Below are 11,197 nucleotides of genomic sequence, written 5' to 3'. Positions count from 1 at the left end.
ATTAAGGATGCCAGCCATCTTGGGCCTCTCCACTCGGCAACGACGACAAAGCGTGTGCGCTCCCTATGGTTAGGCCCCAGCTGTGGAAGCCATCCTCGGACACGACCATGACCTTCGACATCTGATGTTTTTATTTAAAAACACAGGGACCAAAGTCGTGCTGTATGCAGTGCAATCGCCATGTGGTTCCATAATCATCCATTTAGCCCGGCTCTTTGGACGGATTCAGGAAACGACTGAAAAGAACAAAAGTAACGAGCAAACAAAGGTGCGCTGCATAAAAGTTAGAACGTAAAGAAACGAAGGCACGCTGCGCTAATGCTGTAGCGAGGTCTAACATGTAAAATTTCGCGGCTGGCGTCGATTTCTACAAAGCGCGAGTAGTGCCTACGGAAATAAACAAAGGCGCACTGGAGATGGGTAAGTCTATACAAGCACGAGTTTTTGTCTCTACCAGCGATTTACTAGCTCACACCGCGCGATTTTGATGTCTGGCGTCGATTTCGACAGAGAGGGAATACGGGCACGAAACGGGACGCTCGCGATCTGCCAGGAAACAATGAGGTGGCCCTAAAAAGGGCCGTTTGCAGGAGCACTTCAACCGCGACCTGCAGCGGCGTGGCGGCGCGGTGAGCAGTAGGCCCAGCAGTGGTCCGTCTTGTGCCCTTTGGCTCCGCACCGACGACACCGGTGCACGACGTACACCTCTCCTGGTCTTGCCCTTGAAGCCGACGCTATCCCTGGTCCGTAGATCTTGACGAGGGCCGCGACGATAATCTTTGACATCTGGTCGATGCCCCGGTCTGCGGCAAACAAGGACAGCATCGGCTCGCCAGAAGCATCCAGGAAACGATGCTGCAAAAAAAGTTACGTTACAAGCGCCGCAATTTGGCGAGTTCTGCACGAGAAAACTTGCGAAAACGTTGTTCAACCCTTACCTCGTGATTGAGAACGTGCACGCCAGACAAGCGCTTCATCGTGGCTGTCAGACGGCGGTTCAGATGGCGACGCCGGCGGTCCTCAAACCGCACCTTATGTGGGTCGTCGTAATGGAGTTGCAAAATTTTGAACACCAGCACGACGTGCTCCTGCAGCAGGAAAACGAGGTCCTGGAATGCGCAAGGCATGTAGGTAAGCGGTACAGCACTTCATGAAGCGAAATTTGAGATAAAATGCGTACCTTTATGTCGCTGGCGATTTCTCGCGGGTCAGCGCCTTTTGGGGGTCATCGCAATGTCGTGGAAGCAAGAACTGTACAGAAATTTCAGCTGGCTGCGCCGACGAGCGCACCACGCAAAAAAAAAAGCCATACCTGGACAGCTTCCGAAACGCGCGCGCCGCCGCCTACGCTCACGAAGAGAATGCCCGCAGACCACGCACGCCCGGCGGCCGGCCAGCCGGCCCTAGCGATTCCCTAGGCACTCTAGGGACAGGCCGAGAGAGGCGCGGCGAACCCACGTCCGGTTGAGAACGAGGGAGAAGCAGAAAAACGTCACGGAGAAGCGCATCCCATCGACCAATCAGCGTTTCCAGCCCACCTGCACCGAAACGCTTCTATTTAGATTAGGGCGTTGGCGCAGGTGCAGCGCCGCCAGCTTTCCCTCTAGTTAATAGTAAGAAACTCTATGGTTCCTGCACCTGATATGATCGAAGGGCTCTGGTCATACCAACTCAGATCTTATGTGGTATCTGTACGTCTACAGGCCTCAGAGATGTGATTCCCACCCGACGTATTCATCTAGTACCTTCTTTCAAAATGGGCGCACGCTGCGTTTTGATCGTAATTGGGAACCTCGCATAAACAACATCCTGAATGACCCGTAAGCTTGGTGTCCAACCTGTAAAATTCAGTCTTATGAGCCTTCTTAATATTTCATGGTTGATTTATGTATGGTCTGGTTGTTGCAAAGCGCGTCTGTAATGTAAACATACACCTCACAAGGACGTCCTTCGCGACTTCGTTGAGTGTAGCGTTTCGTAGTACGTCACACACATGCGAGTGTCTGCTTAGAGGAGAACGTGTGCTTGGTTTGCTGTAAAGTGTGCTCTTTTTCCCTAGGTCTATGCGGCTTTCCTGTTTACATCCACGGAACGCACATATTCACACTCGTGCCGGCCTAAGCACAGCACAATGTCCGGCTCGTTGAGTCGGTCAGTTTCTTTAAGCCCTCTCGAGCCGAGTCCCCCCAGTCAACCAGCGTCGGGATCACCGCCAAAACTGACGAGTCTACCAAAGGACACAAGACAACTCGCTGATCTTACCATATCGCCGCTGAAGATATTCGTCTCAGCGAAAAAACGAATCAATGATGTCTTCGTGGGAATCCAAGGATATGTCGAAGAGAGCCACGCATTCCTTGAAGGTTAGCTGTTCACGTTTATGATGTGACCGTAGATTGTTTTGTCTGGAACCCACATGTCATCTGAGAACCAAGCTTCTTGGTGGCAGAAGCGTGCAAATAGCAGAGCTGGTTTTAAGGCATAGACACATCAAAGTTTCTGTCAATCGTTTTTGCTATAGCTAGTGTAGCTATAATTGGTAATCATGAAACATATGCTGTAACATACACTGTTTGCGGTTTGTAGCAACTGATCGATGGTTCCATTTGCCTTTGACTCTGGGGCCCTCGTGTGTATACTTTCTGCATGTATATCTTGTTAATCAGTAATCCTAATTGATTCTCTACTGGAGCTGAGAAGTTACTGAACATGCTGCATGTTTTTGATTAACAGGTGTCACTTATGCAAAGGTAGCAGCACCTGCAGTATGGCAGTGATTTGTTTAGAAAACAGCAATGTTTCCCTTTGTATTGCTTATAATCTCTTAGCCGTGGTTTCACTTGTATTTTTGGGATGTCAAAGGTGACTTGCCTGGTAATGCCGACTTATACGAAGTTACTGTGGCGGTGTCCTAAAGGTTTGAGCATGCACCTCATATCTGGGAGGTGTGGAGTTGAGTTCTATCCCCAGTGCCATCAGGTAGCCACTGGTTTTCAATAACTACAAGCTTTCCCTTGGCCTGTTACTCTGCTGCTTTGAGGAAAACTGCTTGGAAAATGGGCCTTTCACGCCACCTTATTTAGGCAAGAAACACCTTATGCCATGGCACTCTAGCCAGAGCTGCCCTTGCGCCATAAACATTCATCATCATCGCTTATACGAAACAGCGACTTTGAATTCATAGGAATGTTCATAGAAACGTGTGACAGCAACTTTTGCAAGACTTGCTGTAGGATCTAGATGTTAGAGTAATAAGCCTTTATGGTCGTATCATTGTGCAGTATTGTGTCTCGCACTAATACACCTATGTTGATGCAGTGCACATTGTTGTGCTTCGTTCATTGTGTGATGTCGTGCTGCTGTCATTTGCACTTGGTTTAAAGCTGAAGAAGTGAAAACGAAATGTTAAAAAAAAACTGTCCTTTAACTGATTTTTGCTTGTCTACAAATTTTTAATTGGGATTTGGTGATTATGTATAACCTTGTGTCAGTCCTGCATGTTAAAGGTGCACTAAAAGGGGGGGGGTTAGTTGGAGAGGCATGGGAGAGGCCTTTGCCCTGCAGTGGGCATAGTCATGATGATGATGATGAACATCAACATGCCCAGAAAAAGCCATATAATCAATCTTGACAAAGAACAAGAATAGAATTTCTCACTGTCTGTATAAATACACCCATTGATGTGATGGCTACTTGCTTTGTGTAGCTGCCCTACTGAGGTGTTTACAGTTGTCCTCACCATATCCGCAGTAATTTACTTTTTCAGTATTTACCTGTGCCTCATATTTTGCATTCATATTCGTTTTAGCTCTCAATTCTGGAATGGAGTCATTCAAGACACAAGACTGTGCAGAAGTGGAAAAGTTCAAAGACAAGATTACTGGTATTCGAGATGTCCTGTCACGTGATCACATGAAGGTGGTGTTTTTTGGCAGGTAATGCTATCATCATTTACAAAAATTGTAACTGTTCAGTGTTGGTAGCATTTTCCAAACCTTGTTTTTGATCTCAAGTGAAGGGAAAAGAGGTGCTCGTTATGGCATAAATGATGGAAGCCAACAGTCACTAAAACCAAGGAGCATAGGGGCTGTCTTTTTTTTTTTTTTAATACATCCCCTATGCTCTTTGGTTTTGGTGACAGTTGGCTTCCATCATTTTTCTGATCTCAGTGCGTTTAGGTGAATTCAACCAGAGTTAATTGTTTTCTGATTAGAAATAATTACTGCTAAGATCAAGTTTAGTATAGCCACATACCAGAAAGCAAATCTTTGTTTTTTAATTTTTGTGGTAAAAAAAAAGCTTTTCCTTGTCTGGGCACGTACTCAGAAGTTTTTGCAGGGGGGTGCTCCCGATGGCCAGGGATGGGGAAGGCGGTAGGTTAGCACTAAAAAGGCACTATCTGTGGTCTATACTGTGCATATGAAACAAAAATTAGAAACAGAAAATTAGTGCTAAGCTTGGAGAACGTACATTGAATTTTATTAATGAGCAAAGAAATAAACTTAATAAGGAAAATGCGAAAAGTTACTATCGCTTCGTGAAGCAGAATAGTCAGTCTCGCTGCATGCGGGTTCTCGACTGACGTGAATTGATGACCAGCACACAACACAATATGTTCACCAGTGTGTAACTGCAGTGCATCAGTCTTCCTTGAATAGCAGCTGCAGACGTCTTGGGTTTTTTCTGGACAAATTGTGTGATGACGCAGGTGATAAAGTCATCCTTGTGTTTCATTGCAGACTGTCGATGCACACTCATCATACAAAGGCCAAGTAGGCTGTCATTTGTCATTGTTCAGCGTAGCCAGGTTTTCACTGTCCTCATTGTACTGAAGAGCATTTGTCAGTGCAAATGGTAACCAACAAGGCGAGAGCCATCTCAGTGGCTTTTGCAACAGTGGGGAAGAATGCCTTGGCCTCAAGCAGAAGTTCAGAGTACATTATTTTTGACAAGTCCCCAGCTTTGCTTCTCCACATCTCGTACCACGAGATACCCTTTTCCTTGAAGTTCTTTAGCGAGGGCCACAAACTCAACACGGATCAAATACTTCGTTTTTGATGGATGCAGCTGGAGAAGTTTGAAGGTCTTTGCATTGCTTTCAGAAAAACGGCAAGCCGAAGACGCTGTAAGAGAAGTAGGGCACATATATTGCCATGCGATAGTATGCCTCCAGTGACTGAATCACGTAGTTGTCTCGGTTGGCCTGACGAAAGGCTTGTTTTAGTACAGATATCAGCACGTTTAAGCGATTGGCTGCTGCACTTGCTGTGTTCAGGATGTCGGAGAGCTGATTTTCATTGTTAATCCAGTGGGCGCGAAAAATATTCTGAAACTCAGTGATGTGGTCGTGTACAGGATGGAAGTCCATGGATACACTTTGCAGAACGTTTGTAACTCGTTTCAGTCGTGCGCTGCACTTCACTACAATGTGCAAGCGAACGATGAAAGATGAGCTTGTTGTTGCACAATAGAGGATGTGAGCTCGTTGCCTAGTTGCAGCGTCCGAGTTTGATTCCATTGATGCAAGCTCCTCGAGTGCTTCAACTGTGGCCACGTAATTCTGAGAGGTGATCCCAATTCACTTGTATTTTGCAGCATCGGAATCATCACACAGCATCACAGTTTCACGCAGCATCGGAATGTTGGGCACCAATTTCCTTCGGAGCACGCTCTCACGGAAGAAGTTGATGGTTTGTTTGATGAACCCTATTATGTTTCGAATTTCAGAGACCTCGCTCAAATTTTTGATCATGAGATTCAGTTTGTGACTTGTGCAGTGGAAGAATAGTGCTTTTGGAACCTCTTTCTGTATTATTCTGTTCACTCCAGCTTCTTTTTCAGCCATTGTAGAGCATCCATCGTACCCCTGTCCAATGAGCTTTGAAAGAATCAGCCTGGCATCTGTTAAAAAATTCAAGATCGCAGCGGTGATGAAAGCAGAGTTCATTTGCTCCATCTCTACAAATGCCAAAAACTTCTCTCAGAGGCAGACCTCGGTTCCTGCCTTTTCAATGAAGCAAATGCCTAAAGACATCTGCTCTGTTCCTGCAATATCTGCAGTTTCATCCGCAAGGACAGTAAAAGCAAACGCTGTGTTAGCTTCGGCTACTATTTTCTCTCAGGATGTCGCCACAGATTGTGATTATCTCGTTCTGAACGCGAATGGAAGTTGTACTAAGCATTTGCATCAGAAGAAGCGAATTGTTCCTGAAGTCAAGTATCTCCAGCTTCTATCCTAAAATCAAGGAGATCATTGAAGACTCCACTTTTAGACTGCTTCCCGTGAATTGGCAAGTCATGCGTCGCGAAAAATATAATGGTGGAAACTGTAGGAAATAGTTTCTCGCAGTTCCTGTGAACTGTTTGTGTAGTGCTCTGCTCAGCTGCTGTACAACAGGTAGTTGCTTGCCAGTCATCACATCCATAAAGTTCTGCAATACAGCCATTGCCTCTTGGTGCCATTGGGATTTCACGTGATTCCTGCATGCCTCGTGCATTTTTTTGTAGTTACTGAAAGCGCGCATGATAAACTGCTTTGAGTACCCCAGTGAACATTCGGAGGAAAAGTAATGCAAAAACGACAAAGGGCGCCTTTCGCTGTCGCTAAGTACGCAAGCCAAGGAGTGTAGTCTGCCAGCCATTGGAAGCGAAAAGTTCTCTTGTCAAATGTTACATGCTTCTTAAAGTCGTTCGTAACATTTGGCGATCATGGGTTATTAAGAAGGCGTAACTTCAAACAGTCTGGGATGCCTGTGAGTTTAGCTTTGCCTAGAAACTCTCCCAAGTCACATTCTTGAGGCAGGTTTGTTGCTTTCTCGCTGTTGTCATCGCAATTTAGTCCCAAGCAAGAAAAAAGGGAATCATCATGGCTTACTACATCACGGGAGCTCACTGTTAGTTGAGTTCCTTCCACGAAGTCAACGACTTCAGCTGCTGACCGCTGATAAAAGCTTGCATCATTCTGATCAAATGCTACAGTGTTGTCGGTGACACACTAGAATCTTTGGCCAGGCAGCTGGATAAAACTCCGTCAGACACCTCCTGACGCTTGAAGAAGCGTCGGATGTCCATCATCTGGGACCGCTCGAGGCAAAGCTGGCTGGGCAGTTCCTCGGGGTTGCCGGCACAGTCGAGCAACCGCATATACATTGCTTGCCGCAGCGCGGTGATTGGGTATAGGGAGCCTCAATGTAGCACGCGCCGTTGGAGCGCGCTGGCATCGGGAAACCTGGAAAGGAGGTTGGGGCAGCGCTTGAGTTCTTGCGGCCAGTCCCCGTACAGAATGCAAAAAAAATTGCACCAGCGCATTTTGTATGAGCGGCGCACCCCAAAGTAATGGACTGCTCCACTGAAAGATACCCCCAATTTTTTTTTCTGCCTTGGTGCTGGAGAAAATCTTTTCTCCTCCTTTGCATGGCCGTGTTTTGCAAGCTTCCTCGGCGTGCCCACTGTCTCCATGTGCATGATCAGGTGCTTGTCGCACGCTCATTGCTGCATGCCACGATCCATAGTAGTGCCCCGCAAGAGAAATGAGGACGAGAGTGGCAGGGAGACTCAGGGAAAACAAGACATTTCTGTTTACACTTACTTACACCATAAAGCAAATAAAAGACTGTACAAGGTAAGAAATGAAGAGGGTAGTCCTCGCGATGAGGTAGACGGGCGCTCTTTTATAGCGTTTTTTGCCTCCTGTTCCCACTCTTTCCCGCCGAGCAGCAGGTTTCGTGGGTGCGGCCCTTGAGTACAGTCGTCAACGCATATTCCAATGCTAAAGCTGGGAATCTTCCTTTTTCTCTGAACGTTTCCTGGTCGGTTCCTGGAACCGTCTCGAGCTTCCAGGAGTGGCAGTAGCACGGTGGACAGCGAAGCAAGAAAGGGGAGCAGGTGACGTGTCATCCCCGACCGGGACAGACTTTGTTCGTGATGCCATGCACTGCTCATTGCAATGGCTGGGCTCTCTTGGCTGTTTTGGTGGAACTCTGCAGAAGTAGGAATCCTGAACATTGGTGAAAGCAAGCAGGCTTTTTTTCCGTAGAAGCAGTCCCCCGCGACTCACCAGGATGAAAGCAGGAAGAGTCCACTGGTTAATTCCTGAAACTGAAGGTCTGTGCTCTTTCACAACAACGTGCACTTTTGCATTGAGCTTGGTTTGGCTGGTGTTGTTGTAGCATTTCCATGGTTTTGTACCTTTTAAGGTCGGTTCTCAGTGACCAGATTCACTTGTTATAACCGGTAATGTGCTGTGACAGCATTGTTGTGAGTAGTTTATTTTACCATAGAACACACGGTGAAGCTGACGATGCTGCGGTTGTTCATTGTTATATCCGATATATTGCTCTAATTGGTATCGCTATAAGTGGGTTTGACTGTATATGTGACAGCAATAGAATTCTGTTAACATACAATTGCATAATTGGTTCCCACGATGTCATGACTTTTCTGTGGACAAAACTGGATGGCGGCTTTCTTAAGCAGCAATGTCTGAATTGTAGTGCGTAACGTGCAAAATTGGCTCGCAGTCCTGAAAGGCGTTTCATACGGATATGAGGGACCTAAGCGTGCTAATCAACCTGTGTAGTTGTTTTCTGCTAGTTCATAAAAATATCCGAAATTTGAGGGGGAGGCAGCCGTGCCCTCTTGCCCCCCTTCCGGACGCCCATGACCACTTAGGTTATGGCAGCCACCCTATCAATTCAGCTAACCAGGAGAATTTGCAGATGGCAGGGCGAGGTCATATTTACATTTTCGGGCAGTGTGGATTTCGGCTTTTTTTTTTGCGGGGGGGGGGGGGGGGGGGGGGGATTCCTTGAGGCACAGTATGTTTTTAAAGAGGACCACTTACGATTGTAACTGGTCAAAGGGAGTGAATATTGCTTCTATCCTAACAAAGACTCTGTATTTTGTCATTCCTTTAGGACTAGCAATGGGAAAAGCACAGTGATTAATTCCATGCTGCAGGACAAGATTTTGCCGAGTGGTTTGGGTCACACCACGAACTGCTTCCTTCAGGTTGAAGGGTCAGACAGCTCCGAAGCATATCTGCTCACTGAAGACTCAAATGAGCCAAAAAATGTTGAGGTGCGATTACCATTCTCTCTATCTTTTCTGTTTTTTTCTCTGAGTGGATAAATTTTACATGAATGAAAATTGCTTTTCATGTAGTACTTGAAAATGCAGTCTATGCATCTGCTACTCATTGTTGCCTGCCCTTTTTGAACATTGTAATGTTATATTTTTTTGTGACTTACATCTCTTCCTTGCCCTTTTAGTCTGTGCTGCAACTTGCCAATGCCCTAAACTCAGAGTCACTTGGTGAGAGCACACTGGTGAGAGTCTTCTGGCCGAAGGACAGGTGCAGTCTTCTGCGGGACGATGTAGTTCTGGTCGACAGGTGAGCATTTGCATGCAAGCTGTTGCTTCGCATAATGTAGCATGCTGAGCGTGATAGCTTTGTGTTTTTCTGCTGCTGAGTATCTCTTCAAATCTCTCCTATGCGTCATTATTGGTCATACATTGGTAATTATCTTTGTCCCTGTATTCTTATGTAAGGTAGCTTTTCTCAAGAAGCCATGGTGACATTTGACAAACATGAATCGTCACTCGTATAGAAATGTTTTTTTCATACTGAGCGGATATGCGGGTGTATAATCCATGTTTCATCTTTCGACTCACCTTCTACCTTGATATAACCATATAAAAGGATGTCACCTGATGCAGCAGCAGTTATAAAGAAGCCGTTCCTGGTTTTATGCTCTGCTCGGCTGAGCTGAATAAGGTGCTGATTTTTAGAAAGTTGTTGGTAACCTGTAAGGGAGGTAAATGTTCTCGGTGAAGTACATGGCCAGAATCACGTCAACTTGATCATGCTACTGCAAGGAGTGCTCATGGCTTTCCATATATCTTATGTGCTCTGTGGTGTTATTTGTCAATATATTGTCACGGACTAGAAGAAGATGAAGCGGGCAGTGGCGCGGGCAGGAGCGCTTGCACTAGTCCCAGAGCTATGAAGTCATGCCGTCTCTATCCGTCACGTTGTTTTGTTTTCATCGGCTTGCCATCACGTAACAACATTTTGAGATCCCTTTTTTTCTTGTAGGAATGTTTCTCTCTTGTCATAACATACATAAGTGTTTCTTCAAATGTTGTATTGTTGTAAGCTTAGAGTTTTTTTGGTGTTACTTTTTGCCTCTTATTTGTTAACTGTTAGCACTTCGCACAGAAACTTGGAAAGCTGAAATAAGCATTGGTGGCAAAGAACCTGCATAATTTTAATAATTTAAAATAGTTACGTATATGATATCTAGGATGAAATTTCAGTGTTAAATGAACAATAATGTTCCATACTTTCTGCCAAACAATCAAGGTTACTTTGCAACTGTTTGTTCAGAAACTAGCGGACATTGGCTAAATTATGAATTGAATGCGTTTGTTAAACGAGCTCTTGGCGCTTCTGCCTGGGCTCCAGCCAGGTATTCTTGACAGGCAGGAAAGTAAAAAAACCATGTGCAGGCGTTAATTCTAAGGCTGAATCTGTTAATTTCAGTAAAACACGTTCTTGGGCAAGTTGGTTCATAGCTTGAATAGATGAAGCGCACAAAAACACAGCACACAGGAAAATAAAGACACGAGACAGGCACTTTTCCTGTGTGCTGTGTTTTTGTGCGGTTCATCTACTCAAGCTATGAATCTGTTAAAACTAGCTTCCAGCTATCGTGTATGCCAGTCTTTGTCAGCAATGTTTTGGTAGTCAAAGTTGCAATTGTAAACACAGTGGCAGCAGTAGATGCAGAATGCTTCTCCTTTTTTTTTTTTGATCTGGAAATATTAATTTCGAGCTGTATATTTTCAGCCCTGGCATCGATGTGTCCCCAAATCTTGATTTGTGGATTGACAAGCACTGCCTTGATGCTGATGTGTTTGTGCTTGTGGCCAATGCAGAGTCAACCCTGATGGTCACGGTAAGTGTTTCAGCGTTGCTCTCCAATTGTTCCCACTCATGATTGTTTCAATTATAAGAAGCACTCTTTTAGTACTAATGAAGGCATTGTGGTACTTTCCATTATTGCCGAGTACGGGCGCTCTCGCATAGGCATGGATAGGGGGCAGGCGAAATATTGGCATGATGGGAGGGAAGTCTCCTGCTAGCCAGAAGAATTGAAGAGGCACTACCGTATGCGAAACTGGCCAAGAGTCCCTG

At 45.7% G+C, this 11,197-nt stretch overlaps 2 protein-coding genes across 3 annotated transcripts in view; one reads left to right on the top strand and one right to left on the bottom strand.

The window, feature by feature from the left end:
• Positions 1–474: 474 nt before the first annotated feature.
• Positions 475–1,276, bottom strand: LOC144120769 (uncharacterized). Its single transcript, XM_077653461.1, has 2 exons — positions 939–1,276; positions 475–855 (listed from the first exon to the last, which is right to left on the bottom strand). The coding sequence occupies exons 1-2, from the start codon at positions 1,125–1,127 to the stop codon at positions 598–600; spliced, it is 447 nt and encodes a 148-aa protein (XP_077509587.1). The 5' UTR covers positions 1,128–1,276; the 3' UTR covers positions 475–597.
• Positions 1,277–1,684: 408 nt separating this feature from the next.
• The window catches only part of Marf (Mitochondrial assembly regulatory factor), a 24,912-nt gene continuing 15,399 nt past the window's right edge, over positions 1,685–11,197 (top strand). The window contains exons 1-6 of one of the 2 annotated variants that reach the window (XM_077653459.1): positions 1,685–1,820; positions 2,060–2,363; positions 3,809–3,935; positions 8,916–9,078; positions 9,270–9,391; positions 10,850–10,958. In XM_077653459.1, the coding sequence (XP_077509585.1) occupies positions 2,132–2,363; positions 3,809–3,935; positions 8,916–9,078; positions 9,270–9,391; positions 10,850–10,958 (753 nt within the window). In that variant the 5' untranslated portion in view covers positions 1,685–1,820; positions 2,060–2,131. Of the gene's footprint in view, positions 1,821–2,059; positions 2,364–3,808; positions 8,104–8,915; positions 9,079–9,269; positions 9,392–10,849; positions 10,959–11,197 lie in introns of both variants that reach the window. The other variant, XM_077653460.1, reaches the window with a different exon arrangement.

Source organism: Amblyomma americanum, chromosome 2, assembly GCF_052857255.1.
Source record: "Amblyomma americanum isolate KBUSLIRL-KWMA chromosome 2, ASM5285725v1, whole genome shotgun sequence".
NCBI lineage: Eukaryota > Metazoa > Arthropoda > Arachnida > Ixodida > Ixodidae > Amblyomma > Amblyomma americanum.
This window is presented reverse-complemented; position numbering and strand designations above follow the sequence as displayed.

What these genes read in the sequence shown, in the direction of transcription:
- LOC144120769 (XM_077653461.1), bottom strand. Translation starts at nt 1,127, where the DNA reads ATGCCTTGCGCATTCCAGGACCTCGTTTTCCTGCTGCAGGAGCACGTC. An exon ending in TGCACGTTCTCAATCACGAG is followed by an intron (nt 856 to 938) that starts GTAAGGGTTGAA and finishes CTTTTTTTGCAG; the next exon opens with CATCGTTTCCTGGATGCTTC.